The sequence below is a fragment of the Elephantulus edwardii genome, unplaced genomic scaffold, assembly GCF_000299155.1.
Source record: "Elephantulus edwardii isolate Elephantulus edwardi_28Jun2011 unplaced genomic scaffold, EleEdw1.0 scaffold00109, whole genome shotgun sequence".
Taxonomy (NCBI): Eukaryota; Metazoa; Chordata; class Mammalia; order Macroscelidea; family Macroscelididae; genus Elephantulus; species Elephantulus edwardii.
Window position 1 is genome coordinate 7051875 of NW_006399859.1, and position 17722 is coordinate 7069596.

General features: G+C 48.6%; 1 protein-coding gene across 1 annotated transcript in view; it reads right to left on the reverse strand.

Moving 5' to 3' along the window:
* Nucleotides 1-17722, reverse strand: part of OTOG (otogelin) — an 85717-nt gene that overhangs the window by 38969 nt on the left and 29026 nt on the right. Inside the window, exons 19-28 of the mRNA XM_006892075.1 lie at nt 16234-16426; nt 14114-14188; nt 13809-13852; nt 12641-12794; nt 8763-8870; nt 6165-6303; nt 3715-3849; nt 3284-3430; nt 2929-3048; nt 617-733 (exon numbers count right to left, since the gene is read on the reverse strand). Coding sequence (XP_006892137.1) covers nt 617-733; nt 2929-3048; nt 3284-3430; nt 3715-3849; nt 6165-6303; nt 8763-8870; nt 12641-12794; nt 13809-13852; nt 14114-14188; nt 16234-16426 — 1232 coding nt within the window. The remainder of the gene's footprint in view (nt 1-616; nt 734-2928; nt 3049-3283; nt 3431-3714; nt 3850-6164; nt 6304-8762; nt 8871-12640; nt 12795-13808; nt 13853-14113; nt 14189-16233; nt 16427-17722) is intronic.

Genomic DNA, 17722 nt, shown 5'->3' on the forward strand with positions numbered 1-17722 from the left:
TGCAGTTTCTCATCTGACACTATCGAGCATAAACATGAAGGGACCGTGGAATGAGATGAGCTGCCTGTGGTGAAGTGAGGGGAGGAAGTCAACCAGCTTGCAGGGCAACAAGAGCTCCATGGACAAGAGACATTGGTTTTGAGAACTAGACTTAATTCTGAGTCTGAGCTATCGGGGCCAAGGACTAAGGGTACAGCTGCAGAACTGGTAGAAGTTCAGAGCTGCCCAACAAGACCCGAGACAGCCAAGTCCAGCCTTTTAGGCCTTGGAGGGTGCCAGGGAGCCCCAGCTTTCCTTGTCTCCCGTGGAGGCAGCATGGGCAACATGGACACCACAAGAGAAGGAATTTGGGTTAACTAGTCTGAAGGACTTCCCATTAAGGATGCAACATCAGATTGAGAGGGGCTCGAAAAGGACATAGAAGATCTTGTTGTTGGTATGCACAGGCATCTAAGGGAGCAGGACAAATTCACATGAACAGGATGGAGGCAGAGGATGGGAAGAGGCAGGTCTGCAGCCCTAGCTAGGCCTGAGGCGTGTGGGAGTCTGGGAGCGGAAAGGACTCGAGGGAAGCAGGATTGGGACTCGGGGTTGGCCAAGGCTGGGGCTCACTTACCACAGGATGGCAGGTCTCAAACACCTCGCCGAGGAGGATGCTGCACTCCTTCTTGGCAAATGGTTCTCGAAGAGGGTTCAGGACACACGTGTCCCGGGGGTCCAGGGTGTCTGGACACTGAGGGGCAAAGGCAGGGCTACAGCCTGGTGTGGCAGTAGACTGTAGAGTGACACTCACAACCCTCAACTCCTGTTGTTTATGTCATTGTGTAAGTGCCTCCCCATGAGTGCCAGGGGCAACTATGACTTGCTTCTAACCAACAGAATATGGCAAAGGTGAGGGAATAGCTGTGATTACGTCTGTAAGATTCAGTTATGTTACAGAAGACTAGAGAGGATGTCCTGCTAGAGTTTCCTCTTGGCTTGCAGTGAGGAAGCACATAGTTGTGTTAAGCTGTGGGTAGTCTCTCGGTGACCTCTGATCAACAGCTCGCGAAATAGCCAGAAGCTCAGATCTATAGTTGCAAGGAACTGGCTGCTGTGACATAGGGAATTCAATCCCTCCTCAGTTAAGCCTACAGGTAAGAACAGAGCTCTCGATGATAACTGTATTGCAGCTTCATGAGAGGTTAAGCCAAGCTATGGCCCATAGATTCTTGACTCACAGAGATGCTAAGACAATACTTGCGTGATATTTTAAACTGTTACATTTATAGTAAGATTGCTAAACAGCACTCAATACAAATACCCTCAACGTCTGCTCAGAGCTGAACTTCTTCCATCAAGTCATTTTCACTGGATTCCTCCAGGCTGCACCAAGAGAGACGGGGAAATGGAAACGGGTGTGATACCACAAAGGTTAGGCCCTTACTAATTTTCTTTAAAATGGGAGTGATGAGGTATACTTATCTATGGGGATAGCTCTGTCCCACCTCAGGATTACATTCAACTTCCAAGACCTGACCAACAGCTTCCCAAACCCCAGTCTACAAAGGCTCATCTCTGTCTAATCCCCAACAAGGAAGTAAAGGCAAGTGGAGACCACAGTTCGCTTACTCAAGAAAGGCAAATATGTACACATGAACACAGGTCACGGATATTTCTCCATGCAGCCTATGAGGCAGCCTCATCCGGCTGGCCAGAGTCGCTGTGTAAGGTGAATTTACTTTCTGGTTCTCCGGGCACAATCTTCCCATTTCACAGAAGACCACAGAGAAGCAAGAACTTACTCAAGGATCACCTAGCAGGTATGGATGATCCAAGACATCAACAAGACACTTGCTCCCCACTCAGTGCTTTGTGTCCCCATCCCATAATGATAGCTAGACAGCCCCAGTCAAACACATCCTAAATTTCAGGAAGATCCCCTCATTCCTGCTTCTGCTAACACAATCCTCCTTCTCAGAGGCCTTCTCTAGAAACAATCATCAACTCTAATTCAAGGTCTATACTTCAAATAACAGCACAAGGCCCACTTTCTTCAAGAAACCCTCACTGATTAACCTTGACCCCTATCTGTCTTTCCTGGTCACTGTTCTGTGCAGACTGAAAACCAAGCACTGGGGATACAGAGAGGAGGAAGATGGTCAAATATAACTAAACCTCACTTTCTCCAATTAGAGGAGTCCTGATGGCATAGTGGATTATGTACTGGGCTGCTAACCAGTCAGCAGTTTAAGTCCACCACACGATCACAGCCACTCTGGGAGAAAAATGAAGCCGTCAGTTCCTACTAAGACTGACAGCCTTGGGAACCCAGTGAAGGGTTGGCATGAGTTAGAATCAATTAAACAATAGTGGGTTTGCATTCAGTCTGCCAAAAGAACAGATACGTCTTGGAGAAGGTGTAGCCAGAGGGCTCCTTGGAGGCAACAATGATGAAACTTCATCTCACAAACTTTGAGTATGTTGCTAGGAGATGTTATTTCTTGGAGAGGGACATCATGTTTGGAAAGGTAGAGGGAAACAAAGGAAACCAAGACCGTAAACGAGAAGGATTGACAGTGACTGTAGCAATGGGCTTGAAGTGTCAGAGACTGGAAGGATGGCAGAGGACAGGACAGGGTTCAGATCTGTTGTTCTTAGGGTCGCTATAGGTCGTACTTGACTCACCAGCACTTAACAACAACAACTACAACAACTAAGTGGTCCTCTTCTGTGGGACAGAGATTCTGTCTTACCCTCACTTCCCTATCCCTCAGAAGGGCTCGATCCAGGACGAAAGGATGCATGTCCTCAGAGTGCAGTAGTCTAAGGTCAGTGACACTGAGTCAGAGACTGAAGGACACCGGTGCCCTCTTGTCCTGACTGGAAACCAGGATCTCCCAAGGCCCATTCGAGATGAGGGATGTGAGTCAGTTTGAGGAGCTTTACCTCGACTGCAGCCCAACTGCTGCCAAACTCCTGGGGGTTGGTTAGCTCTAAGTTCTCTGGGGTCCTCATCTCATTGATGGTTTTTAAATCAAAGTTTCCACAGAGTCCTGCCAGCTGTCCCTGAAAGGAGAAAGGGTGTCACAGTTAGTTACAGACATCTGAGAGTCACAGCTGGGTAGAAGGCTCACCATAAGCCCAATCATAGACCCAAAGCTTCAGAAGAGAGAAAGGGGAGTCAGAGAGGAAGGAGCATAGAGTGGACGGAGAGAGTGGAACTGAGAAGACATGATGTTCACCCAAGGATACCCAGAGACTGAGCAGAGAGCTACTCGATGATCACTGCTCGCATGCTTACCTGCCACTGAGGCCCAGCCTGGATGTGCACTGTGGTCCTCTGGTCCCATAAAAGAGTGATGTGTTCCCGTGGAAAATGCACCAGTGTGAAAAATCCTGCTCGCCACGTGTGCACCTCCTGCTTCTCATCCAGGTAGCTCTCGGGACTCTAGGAAGACAGAAGTGGTCAGTCCTGTGTGGCACTCAGAGCCTGGGCCAGACAAGCCTGGCTGCAAGCAACTGCCCAGCCTTTGGGCCTCACACATCAGTCCCTCCCTCATTCCCTGACAATGATGACCTTTGTGCTCCAGACCTTGATCAAGAAATTCAGTCTGGATTCCTGACTCAGTGGCATTTTCAGAGAAGGAAATCAGATCTCAGCCCTCCTCCACCCCAAGCCCTCTGGGTAACCATTAAACAGTCTATACCACCTTTGCCTGTACCAGGCCTTACAGGATTTCCTGAGTCATCATCAAAGATGATGAGTGAGTTCCCAACGTTGATAGAAATAAATTTCCTGCAGATGATGCCAGAGCCATAGCAGTTCACGTTTTCCACAATCACAGAGAAGCTGAGATCTGACGTGCTCTGAAGAGAGAGAAGAAAAAAAAAATCTAAATTAAGCTGAGAGAAGAAACCTTGCTGAGAATCACAGAGGTAGACCCTGACTCTGAAGTGGTTTTGGATCCAGTCTACTTTTTCAGAGCTCTGATGGCCTAGTGGGGAGGAGCTGTGTGGCCAATCCAAAGACACGTGGTTCTAATCCACCAGCTGCTCTGTAGGAGAAAGATGAGCAATCTCCTTTCGTGCAGTTTATGCCTCTGAAATCCAACTGGAGGCTCAGCTCTGAGTTGCTTCCGACTTGATGGCACATAACAACAACTACTCTTTCTAGATATGTGGCTTCAGGCAACTTACTTCAGCCGTCTGAAGCTCACTTTCCTACATGGTCCAGTATCTAACGATGCTCTAAAATTCACATGAAACTAACTAGTAAAGGGGAACGATGGGCATCGGTAGGAGCGGGAGTGGTAGATACACTGCCTTATAGACACCATTGACGACAGTGGAGGTCTTTTTTGAGGGCAATTTGCCAGTGATGAGCAGCATTTTAAGTGTATGTAACTCTGATGCAGGAATTCGACATCTAAGAATCTAGTGATATAGTCATAAAAGCACTCACTGCAGCATTTTAATTTTTCAATTTCAGAAACAACCTCAACAGGGAATGATACAGCAAACTAGAGGATATCGTTTCTGTACAATTCTATCCAGCTGTTATGAGGGAAAGATCTAGCAGCACATTGACTTGAGATAATGTTCTGAATAAGTGGAGGCAGTGAAGCAAACTGAAGAATCCCATTTATATAAGCTAAACGAAATGTGTGTGCACACAGGCAGGTGTGTATGTTGATGGAAAATGGCCTTGCAGCCTCACACCAGATTGTTAGGTGTGATTGTCCAGCAGGAGATGGACTAGAGCTTGTGAGAAGGGAAGAATTGTTTTCAATGCTGATTTAACTGTTCATGAAGACTATATACTATATATTAGCCTTTCAATTAAAAAACAAACCCAAACTCACACAATCACTCTACTGTAAAGCTGGGATGCATTAATACCTGACCCTCCAGCAGGTTCTCCAAGCCTGTAAATGGCCCTGGAGGAGCTGGGGGGAGGAGACCCTCCAGCTTTGTCACGTGGAGCAGCTGGTGGATTCGACCTTCCAGAGAGGCACCACCTTTGGGTTACTCCCTACATACTATGTGACCAGGGCTATACTATTGAAATCTAAAAAGCAAAATAAAATGAGATAGTGAGACAATCAATATCTCACAGACTCACTGAAATTATGGATAAGATCACAGTACAGTGCCTGCCCCGTTGTGTCTCTGGCACTCTGCCACTCGCCCTCATGGTCCCCTTTTCTCCTTCTGGAGGGGATGCTGCCTTCCCTTGGTCACCCCCATGTCACCATTATTCTTCTTCTGGGTGAACTAACAGCTTTAGTGTGTGATTCTTTAAACTGACTGTGTGACCTTGTCCAAGATACTTAATGTCCCTAATCCTAAATTACGGTATTCATGACATGTGGTCAATAAGACTGACCGTGTAGGTTTGCTGGGATAATGAATCATCTCAGGAAGGGGGACGTGGGGTGGGGGAATGGCTCCACAGGTCACCAGGTGCACAATGAAAGCTCACAAAGTAGCAAACCAAACCAACTCAACTACCTTTGAGTCCACTGAGACTCACAATAGCCCTATAGGACAGAGCAAAACGACTCCATTGGCTTTCCAAGGCTATAATACCCAGGAAGCTGACTGCCACATCTCTCTCCTCTGAAGCAGCTTGTGGGTTTGAACCACTAACCTTTTGGCTAGAATTTGAGTGCTTTGTCATTATACAATCAGGCTCCTTTAAAAGAGCATCACCCACTGCTAGGTGAATTCCAACTCACAGCGACCCTCCATCAAGTTTCTGAGGTTACAAATCTTAAAGACTGCTTATTTTTTCCCATGAAGCTGTTGGCAGATTTGAACTACTGGCCTTTATTAGCAGTGGGACACACAGCACACTACTCCACCCAGTTCCTTTTAAAAATGGCACTAGCTATTATTACAAACAGGAAAGCCGTCAGGAGCCTCTGGAGCAGGGTGATAAGGTAAGTGCAGAGGTACACGGGGATGTTACAATGTGTGGCTTCCATCGGCCTGGAGGCTGCTCCGTGGTAGTTCTTTCTGTCTCTGGAGAGCCACGCGCCAGAGCTGGGATCTCTTCCTCACTTTGATCAAACACTGGACTGGGGTCCACAGCACTGACTGCCAGCAGGTCCTTGGCCTTGGCTATTCTACACCCCATGGGAGAATGGGAGCCCTCTAAGCCGACACATGGAGGAACTCACCTTGACCAGGTGCACCTTGCATGCCCCCACAAAGTCGAAGGGGAGCCCATCAAAGGTGCGGTAATGCCGGTCCCCATAGGTGGTGCAGGTGGAGGCACACGGGTGGAGCGTGCACTGGAACGAGCCCTCCTCGCACTTGCTGCAACACACACGCGAGCAGTCAGGGCACTGCCCGCAGGCCTCGGAACTCACGACGGCGCTGTTGCCCCTGTGAATCCCTGGGCTGCAGACATTACCAGCTCCCAAGGTTCCGTCTCCCCAGAGGGCAGGACTGTGCTTCCCTTTTTATGCAGAAGTTGGGAGTCAGAGAAGTTAAGGGACACACAGTTAATACATAAAGGAGCTAAAATTTCAAAAGAAGCCTGTCAGCAGGTTGTTTGCTTTCACCAGCCAGATTCCATCATGGGGATGCAGGTTCAGAGGAAGCAAAGGTGTGGAGGGAACTAAGGCGTGGTTTGCCAGGAGTACAGTGAAGTGGGAGAGAAGCAAGTGAACAGGGGCTGTATGCTGATGGATCGTGGCTTCGGCTAAGGAGAGAAAGGAGAACCTGAGGCGGCTGAGAGCGCTAAAGAGGAGCCAAGGTCTCTACAAGGATAAAGGACTAGGAGAATCACAGTGACAGAGGAGCATAAAGACAGGGGGTATCTCAGATGCGTGGAACTGAGATACGGGCTGGTTGCAGTTACTGGGAATGACACAGTGTAAGAGATGGTCTTTTAAGTGAGAAACTGAGGGTGGGTGGAGAACAAGATCGCTGGAAGAGAAGAGAGGACGAAACTGAGGTTTCAGGGTAACAGAACCATCATTTCTCAGTGGACATGGAAATAGCCAAGAACTAAGTCAGGAGTAAGGTTGGCTGGAGTGACAGTGAGTCTGGGCCTAAAATCTTCAGGAGTGAGAGTATGCCCTGGGGGTACGTGAATAACAGCAATGAGGGGGCTCTCTCCAGTGACATAGTGCACACAGTTACTCACCAATTCCCTATAGCCCTAAACCTGTGCACACACCTGACCACAGGCCCGCTGGTGTTACTCATCATACCCAGCTTCATACATGCTGTCAACATTCCCACCATGGCTGACTTCATGCTACCAGCACGACATCACTGAGCAGAATTTGGAAGTGACGTGTATCCTATTAAACAGATACTACTGTGCACTGAGAGGCTATTCCTTATAGAAGGATATCATGCCTGGAAGGGTAAAGGGTTAGTGAAGGAGTCGAGAACCCTCACCGAGATGGAGCGATTGATACAGTGACTCCAGATGGGCTCCATTGTGTCGGGGATGCTGAGGACGGCGCAGGGGAGGACAGGGTTCAGACCTGCTGTTCCTGAGCTGTATGTGACTCAGTAGCACCTGATAACATTGTAGACGAGGCCCTACCAGCCCAGGGCATCTCCAGCACCCAAATGCCCCCTGAAAAACTTAATTGGAATTTGGGACACAGTGACGTATTCGTCACTAGGGAATTTTCATAAGGTTTTACATGTATTGGGAAAGTGGGGTTTAAAAAACTAAGTTAAATGGGCACTTTGCCCACATGTCTCCCAGTACTCTTTGGAAGGGAGGATGCCCACCCCAAGGCAAATGTTTCCTTGCACAAGGGTTCCAGCTCTTAAGATCACCCTAACCCGTTGGCCTTGACATCAGACTCTTCCTGCCACCTTCCATCTTGGGTCTGATTTCTGAGTATGATGTGTGTGGCACTGCCACCCCTTGCCTGAGGGTGAGGGTGTTGGTGCAGTGGCTGGAATCCAGTGAAGTTGTGTAGTCAGTCCCCAGGCCTGTGTATCCTGGGATAATCCAGGGCAGTCCATACATTTGGCATCCATGTCAGCCCTGGCATACCACAGTCATGAAACCCCACAAGCTTATGGCAAACACCTTTCACATTATACCTTTGCCCTGCATCTGACATCATACTCAGGACTTCTGGGATCAGCCAGCCAGGGATAGGACCCTCTAAATACACTCTGATCTGCCTGAGAAACCAGCCTTGGCCATGGATGAGCTAGAGTCAGAAAGGCCATAGCCATCCTCTGGGACACAGACACAGGGCAGCATCAGTCCCACAAGGCACAGCAATCAGTGTCCAGCGCACCAGATGGGCCTCCAAGATGGATCTGTGCCCACAAATACGTGTTCATATAAATAATAAAACACACTGTCATGATTACAAACATGCAAAGTGGATACATTCAGATACATGCTTAAATAAACTTGTATTTGTGTAAGCACACACAGACACACACTGCCTAAAATGGTCCTTTTATATGCATATATTTATATGTATTCAGATCCTCTCATACTCAATGCCACCAAGGAGGAACCAGCTCACAGGTAGCCCTCCAGTGGATGAAGACTGTCCATCTTTCCCCCATGGTAGAGCCACTGGAGGATTTGAACTGCCCGAAAGGCACAGTGTTTGGGTTAGCAGCACAACTCCCTATGGACACGCTCCCAGAGGTTCCTATTCAGGCCCTTACGCACAACATAAGAACATGGTAGAAGGAGGAATGGCAAACTCTACTTGGGAGTCCTTCCCCACATACATCCCCCAACAAAAAGTAGAGCACAGGATGCAACTGCCACTTACCAGGTGTGGCAGGATGATGTGACCTGGTCCCCAGGGAAATACTCCTTCCCCTTCCAGGTGCATGGACACTCCTCAGGCAGGAAGCAGGCATCCCCATGTCGGAGCAGGCTGCAAGGACCCAGCAAGGAGATGGTCAACAGAACCCTGTCCCCAAACCTACCGTTCCTGGAGGACTCCGTGTCATGTGGATGTCTGCTGGGATGGGGCTCTCAGCACTGATCCCAGAAAAAACGGGTCACTTTTGCTGCTGTTCAATAAGGTTCAGAGATAGCTCTGTAATGGATCAAGCCAGGGACTGTGTGGCCCCGCTCAGCTGTCTGGCCTCCACGAAGCACAGCTTAGGAGGATGTGGGAATGCCAGCAGTCCTTAGCCACCAGCTGTGAGCAGACCATGGGAACAGGCATTGCCCATCACACTCAGATTATCCATGGAGACCACCAGTCCCAACGCTGCCATGCTCCCACCTTCTGGTTTCCACGAACTCCGAGGTACTCCCTGGCAGGAGCCAGAGCCATCTACAAGCATTATTTGCAATTCTAAGACCATAAGACTGGACCAGATCAGCTCCAAGAAACTGCAGTAGCAGGTAGAAAACAAGCTTAGGAAAACCAAGCAGTTTTTATTCACATTTGGAATCTGCTTAAAACAAGTTAAGGTGCTCCTTAGAGACAAAGATCGTGAAACTTCATCTCACATACTTTGGGCATGTTGTCAAAGGAGCCAAACCTCAGAAAAGAGGACATGATGCTAAGAAAAGCGGAAGTTCAGTAAAAGAGAGAAAGACCCTCAACAAGATGGATTGAGACAGTGATTTTAACAGTGGGCTCAGAGATCACGAGGATTGTGCAGGATAGGGCAGGGTTCGAATCCTTGTTTATAGGGTTGCTATGAGTTGTACTTATAACTTAATGGCACCTAAAACAACATTTTCCTTCGAAGTAATCTAAGCGTAATCTAAGAGCAAGAGGACTGCAAGCATTACAGTGGAGTTCTGCGGACAACACTTACCTGTGCAGACAGGACTAGAAAGAGTGGGTACCTAGGGGGGGTTCAGGGAGCAGGAGGGCCTGGTAAAGGGAAGGATAGATCTATATGAAGGGAAATAAAGATTCTCTTTTGTTAAAAGAGATACAAGATTATGTAAGCTTTCCGAAGCTTAACAAACTGTATACTTGGAATCTATGCATTTTACTGTAATAAGTGATACTCTTAAAAAAATACTGGTTTATTTACAAAGTTCATATACATTGGTTTTGACACCAGATCTTTCCCATTTCATCACTCTCCCCTCCCTACACCCATCAAATTGTGTGACCTTATAATAAACTTAACACACACACCCGCCCATCCTCAGTCCCCTGCTCCCCCTTGGGAAACTCATATTCATTCTAAAATAATGGTCTTATACAATATTCGCCCTTACAGGACTGAGTTAGTTCACTCAGCATAATGCTCTCCAGTCCTTCCCAAGTTAGGTAGTAATTTACAAAATCATTGCTCCTATGTGCTGTGTAGTATTGCATTATTGGAATGTATGATAGTTTATTTTTTAAAAAAAGAAAACAGAAGTGAGATAACACCAAGGTCACTGGAGGTTCTGTGTATAAGGGAGAACTCACCAGTGTGTTAAGGAACACCTAAATGGCACTTTCTGGAGCTTTTTCTCTCTTGGCCAATGCCATTTTCAAGAGGAGAATACTTTTACCTCAAGCCTAGGGGGACCACCACCCGGAGGAGCAATGTTAGGAGGAGTGATGGGGTCTCAGCAGGCTCTTATTTATCTCCCTGTTCTAAGTATGCACCTCACCCCTCTTCTGTACCCAAGAGCATAGCGGCTCCGAATGAATTTCTACAGACACATACCCCCTTTCTCTTGAAAGATGTGGGGGGTGGGCCAGGTGGGATCTGACTCAGGTGTCAAGTGAACTGGGGGGTGTTATCTGCTCCTTATACAGATTTGAAGGAACCCTGGTGGACCAACAGTAACAGCAATAATATGCTAAGTGAAAAGTCAATGGTTCAAACTCACCCTCCACTCCATGGGAGAATGTGTCCGTCTACCCCATAGATACGTTAGTCTTGGAAACCATATATAGCAGTTCTACTGTAGCCTATAGACTTGCTATTTGTCAGTTGGGACTAGATGGCAGTGGGGGGTTAGTTTGGTACACAGACTTGCAACTCACCCTCCTGTCCCCTTCCCTCCTTCTCTCCTTGTCCCTTCTGAAGCACTGAGAACCTCAACACACTCTTTCTCCCTGGTCTTCCCTTCTGCAAGTGTCCTCTGTCGCTCTGCTCTGCAGTGATCAGTGACATGGCCTCATGCTCCTTTAGACCTGCTCTTGCCACCCGCATCCTCTCTTGTTCTCTTTGATGCTATAGTTTCATAGCTTTTTTTACTGTGATATCAATGTTTCATTGTGGTTGTGGGAGGAAGCAGAGAAAAAAGTGTATTTAATCTACTGTGTTTTACCTCAAGCAATAACCTTTCTAAGCTCTGCTTTTCTCACACACGAAAGAAGGATTATGATACCTTTTCCCGAAGGTCATTATGAGAATTTAGTTATAGACCCAGACATACTGCCTAACTCCTAGTAGATACACAATGAATATCAGTCCCTAGCCTCTCTATAATTCTCTCTATAATCACACTAGGCACCAGGGACCGGTGGGCTCCCCCTTTCAGCTCCATGTCCTGTCGTTACCCACTTGCTAAGGGGTCTCTCTTGATGGCCACCATTCACTGCTCTGACATTGGCCTTCTTGTCCTCATATTCATTTCTCAGACCCAGCTGCATCCCTGACATCATCAGGAAAAGCATCCAAAGACTCAGAGCTGTGGCTCCTGCCTCCAAGATGCCCTCAATCTGCAGAATAACCCCCCTTACCTATTAGGGATCACCTCACTCCCATCTCCCTCAGAAGCGCATGTGTAAATGCATGAGATCAGGATGAGGGAGGACAACGCCGTCTGCTCACATGGAATGCTTCCTCTGCCCCATTTTACAGATGAGGGAACTGAGGCTCAGGGAAGCTAACAGCTATGCACAGTAGACAGTAGAACCAGAATTCAGGCTTCAGGCTCCAGGCTATGTGCCCCCCCCACCCCATGCTTCACTGCTTGCTAGCCTCAGGGCCACTGACTCAGCATCTATAAGTACAGTAATTGGAAGCAGCTGACACTCTCCAACCCCTGCAGTGGCCCCACCGTCTGGTGAAGCAACACACAGCACCCACAGATTCTTAGATACACACACTGGAGAGAAGCATGGCAACCAAGAGGCTCTGGTAATAACATCACAGGGACACTGGCTTAGAGAGTAAACAAGAATCTCCTCTCTCTCTTGGTTTTCAGTTCACTGGCCTCTCAGTGTACAGACATCCCTCAGTGTTTTTATTTCAGTACTTCAATTAGTGCTCGGTACATCAGGAACAATCTTTTGAAGTGGTTGTTCTTAGGTGCCATCAAGTCAATTATGACTCATAGCAACACTATGATTTGAACCCTGTCCTAGCTTATGCTATCCTCACAATTTCTGGCACATGCAAGCCTGTTGCCGTAGTTCACTACGTTAACCCACCTGGTCGAGGGTCTTCTAGGTACTTCTAGGTATTCTCCTCATTGTATAGGTGAGAAAACTGAGCCTCCAAGAGGTGAGGCTCCTTCTGTGTCTATAAGCAGGTAGCTGGTAAGAAGCAGACCCAGGGAGGACCCCAAAATATTGACCCTTCTTTTCTTTGCTACAGTCCTCACTGATCGTTGTGTCCAGCTCTGACTGCCTCCCTCCGGGGCTGTCAGGTGTTCGCTGATTCTCCCTGGGGTCCCTGGTTCTGCTCACCCTCAGGAATGGGAAAGCCAGTCAACACAGGTACGTACCCCTGGGGGCAGGCGCAGCCCGAGAGGCAGGGTCCACGGGCTGGCACGCTGAGGTTCAGCAGCTGCTGCTCACACGTCCTCTCCCTGCTCAGCTCTGGGTCTGTGAGAAGCTCACTGCAGTTCACAAACACCTGGCCCACTGGGCAGGCAGCAGCTGAGAGAGAAGAGGTCACAGGCGCTGTAAGGGACTTGGACCTCCAGTAGGATGCACAGAGCACCCAAGCCTGAGGGTGAGCACCTGGGCTGCAGGGCTGGTCAGGGAGACCCGGGGCCTAGCATCTGAAACTCAGAGAAATGTGTCCTTTATGCCCCAGGAACTAGGTGTTCCAAAGACATTTCTTGAGTTCCCAGGTACACATCACAGGCAGTGAGGGATGTGCGCTACCATGTATGACCACCCCAATACCAGTCACTAATGTGTCCTCAGTACCAGGAACTGCTCCACACCCTGCATGTGCATTAGCTTATTCTACAAATCTGCCATGTATTATGATGCCTCATTTCCCCATATCACAGGGAAAAGGCACTTCTGCTTTCAAAATGCTCAATAAAGTGGGCAAGAAACAAGAGAAAGCCAAAAAGAAATGGCCTGGCAGGGTGGTGAGAGGAGTTTTATTAACAACAGGAAGAGATGATCTCCAATTACCTATAATTCCATGGCATAAGCCCCCCCCTTCTTGAGCCTTTAGAAATGTCCACTGTGTAAGCTCATACCTTACATTAGTGACTTTTTTAAAGGGAATTGATAAAACAAGTTGTGTTTCCTGTTCAAGTTGGCATGAAATGGAGCAAAATAGGAAGTCACAAAGGTGACTTTCTCTGTCCTGCACAGGGCTTGCAGAGAATCAACAACAGATTCTAGACCGCCTGGAGCAAAGAAATACAAGACCCAAGAAAACCAAGGAATTGTTCAGACACCCCAGCCAGCCCAGGTGGATTCACTGAGAAAGCTAGAACCCTAGGGAACAGGAGGGTCCAGCACTGCAGCAGGCTGAGGCTGGGACAAGGTTTGAGGATGACATCACCCTCCTAGTCATAACCTTTCCCAAGAGGGCAAGAAACACAGAAGTTGATATGGGATAAGACCTATACCCTTTCCTGATCTGTGCTCCAGCTCCCCTCTCTAATCTCGATACCCAGAGAACCCCACCCTTTTCAACACCCTTACCTGGGGCTCTGCTATCACAGCTCATGATTCCATCTTTGCAGTGGCTGCAAAGAGAGACGCACTGGGGTTAGTCCCCGTTCCCCCATCACACAACACACAGTCACTGCACACCTGGAGAACCTGCGTCTCTGCGCTAAGTTCACTGCATAGTTCACACAGACGGCCTTGTTCACTGTCCCTGGCCCCTTGAGCAGAGGTGAGGGTGGGTGTCACTCCACAGGAAAGTCCTGCTCAGTTGTGGATTTTTCCCATCAGTAACTTCCATTTACTAAGAAGCCAGCCAGGCTGCTACCTAGAGAGCTCACCAGTGGCCCAGGGATGGGATGTCACTGTCTCCAGGGGGATAGTCCACTCCTTGAAAGTGGCAGGAGCACTGGTTCCTACAAAAACAAGGAGTAGAGAAAGGAGAACAAGTTTCAGAGATGGGGCAGCAACTGCCCAGGGGCATAAGGACATGACAGAGGTGTCATGGCACCTACTGTAACATGAGGCACGTTTACAGGGAGCAAGAAACCCAACCTGACACTAAAGACAAAGGTCAGGGTGGGGCCTCAGATTCAGAGGCTGTTAGGATTGAATTGAGTCCCCCCAAAATGTGTTATCTGGATCCTGACTGCTATCTCTGTAGATACAATCCCATTTGGGAAAAAGGATTTTGCTGTATTAATGAAGCCCTATCAATGTAGAAAATGTATAGCTGATTCTGACCCATTTCAAGCCTGTAGAACAAAGTGGAACCCAGTGTTTCCTCTGAGTCATTGACTGCTGACACCATGGACACCAGGCCAGGCCCTGCACATGCATTATCTTATTTATTCCTCACCAGAATCCCACATTCCTCTACAGAGAGTCTCCTGACATTGGTAGGTCATCTCAGAGCAAAAATATATTTCTTTTCTCCTCAGAGAGCTCTGGTGGTGTAAGTAGTTGGGGGTTGCACTGCTAACCCCAAAGGTGGTGCCTCTCTGGCAGTTGGAACCCACCAGCAGCTCTGTGGGAGAAAGACGGGAAATCTCTTCCCAGGTTATTTACAGCTTCCAAAATTCCACTGCAGGGTCAGCTATGAGCCAGTTCCAAGTCTGGAGCAATGAGTTTCAGTTTCGAGGAGGCCTTGTGATAGAGCAGGACATCAGGCCTCATCCCCAAACCCATCATGGTTGAGTCAGGTTCAACTCCTGGCAACTCTCCACTGAATGTCCGAGGCTGTAAATCTTCCTTAGGAGAGAAGACTGCCCATCTTTTCCCACAGCAAGGCTGCTGGATTCTAACCCATGACCTTTCCGTTAGCAGCCTCGGTAGCTTAGTGGAAGGAATTGTGCTGCCATCCCAAAGGCTGCTCCAAGGGGATGAGATGGGCTATAACCCCCCACTGCCTCTGAAAATCTGCTGATGAGTCAGCTCCAACCCAGTGGTAAACAACAACCTTATACACTACACCTCCAGGCCTCCAGACAATTCATCCCCACTGCTTCTTATCTATCTTCTTCCACTGCCCTGGACAGAAACTGCTCCCATTATATTGGGCACTTCCTTTGCCAGCAATTATCCAAGTCAGAGGGTGAGTAGGGTGGACATCTAGAGCTCTAAGAAGGATTGTTTGACTTGAAAAGGTCTTTGAGTGATTTCAATAAACTCCATGTGAGGCCTTCTACTTCCCCCATTAATTGAAAACCACCAGTTAAAGGTTATCCATATTATAGATCCATAAGCAGAGTCCTAGAGGGGCCTACAGGCTTGTCAGTCAGCCATGAGGTTCGTGTACATCACCACTGGCCACTCTCCTCTTTGCACATTGTCCTTAAGCCACACTAAGTCCACAACGGTCAAGGGTCACTTCCTCCACACAGAACACTCTTTCACTTCCTTCAGGTCTCTGCTCAAACATCACCTCAACGTAAATCCTTCCTTGTGCTCCTCTCCTCACTTCCTCCCCTAGGACTCCCTGTTCTCACTCTGCTTTATTTTTGTTACCACATTAGGCACATTCTTATCATTATCTATCTGCCACACTAGAAAGTGCCCTCCACAGGGCAGGACTCTGTGCTGTTCACTGCTGAATTCCCAGGGTACAGAAATGTCTGGCTCAGAGCAGGAGGTCAGTGAATGCTTGTGGAAAGGGAAGGCAGGGAAAGGAGAAAAGAGGAAGAGAGAGGAGAGAGACCTTTTTGTGCACTGGAGTTTTTTGTCTTGTGAAGGAGGTGGGGTGGAGTGGTCTGGTGAGCCAGAGCTGAAGGCAGAGGCCCGAGAGGGAGGTCCAGAGGAGCCCAGCTGCCCACTCACCCACCCCTTTACCCACCATGGTCGGGCCTGTAACAAACAGCAAAATGAAGTAGGGACAAGAAAAGCCCGGTCAGGCTGCAGCTGTGTATACCGTGCTGACCCCCGGCCTGACCTCTCTTGGACAGAGCAGTCAGCTGGCACTCACCTGGGGACACAGAGGTCAACCTGGGTATCCAGAAAAGTGTCCGGGGGGCAGGCACAGCCCTCCACACACTCGTCTCCGCCAAGGTGGCCGCCACCATCCACACCACAGGCCCCAGGGCCAACCAGGTCCTGGCAGGTTTGTCCACATGTGGACACACACGGGCTGTACTCCTTGGTAGCTTCACAGGACAGAGCTGCAGTGGAAGAGGGCCCTTGCTTTGAATCCCTTGTCCCAGTGAAGAACACTGAGATCTGGAGAAGTTAAGACACTTGCCCAAGGTCACACATCAGGTCAAGGTTAGTGTTGACATTTGAACTCAGGCTTGATTTCAAAGTCTCACTACCTCTCGCTATTCCAGGAGTGGGTCCCTTACCAAGCTCACCGTGGATGCTATCATTCGTGGGTTTTTTTCCCTGCAGGATGGCATCCCTCATAGGTAGTGGGGGAGGTGTGGAAGTCCCCACCTTCCCATGGCCCTGTACCAGCCCTGGTCACACACACGTGCCCAGTGGTGTGGCATCAATCATGTGCCTCCCACAGCCTTTTAGGACCCTGTCTCTCAAGACTCAGAGTAGCCTTCTCCTCTCAAGGTCACTGTCCCACTTCCTCAGGGACACTCTGCCAGAGCAGTTGTTCTCAGTGCCAGCTGCACCTCAGAACCAGCCAGGAGCTTGTAGAAAAGTGATGATGCCAGAATGTGACCAGCTTGGTTTGCTCTCAAGTGCTAGAACTCTCCAAGATAGCAACCCTGAGCCCCATGTGGCTACTGAGCATGTGAGGTGTGAACTGTCACCGTCTGGACTGACACGGAGCATGTACTGTAAAAACAGGGAGCTCTGGAGGCCACAGGGGTAAGGAGCTGCGCTGCTAAACCAGAGGTAGGTGGTTTGAATCCACGAGCTACTCTGTGGGACAAAGATGGACAGTCTCCTCCCGTGTGACTTACTGCTTCTGAAAAACTGCTGAAGGGTCAGCTGGGAGTCAGTTCATCAACTATATAACATATCCTTCAGATTCCAAATCTTAGTTTAAGGGGAAAAAAGAATGTAAAAAAATTATTTACAATGTTACACCAAATAAGCAGGTAACAAGATAGCTAGATAGCAAAAGTTGTTGTTGTTGTTATGTGCCATCGAGTCATTTGTGACTCATAGCAACCCTGTGTACAAGAGCCCTAAACACCGTTCTATCCTGTGCCAAACTCGCTGTCTCAAACACATTCATTCCCACCACTCCACTCACAGAATCGATACATCTCATCAAGGGTCTTCCTCTCCTGCGCCATCCCTCCACTCTCCCAAACATGATGTCCCTCTCCAAGGACCAGTCCCTCCCAGCAACATGCCCAAAGTATATCAGATGAAGCTTCAGAATCCTTCACTCCAAGGAGCAGTCTGGCTTCACCCTCTCCAGGACAAACCTGTTTGTTCTCCTAGCAGTCCATGGTATATTCAACACTCTTCTCCAGCACCACAGCTCAAAGGCATCA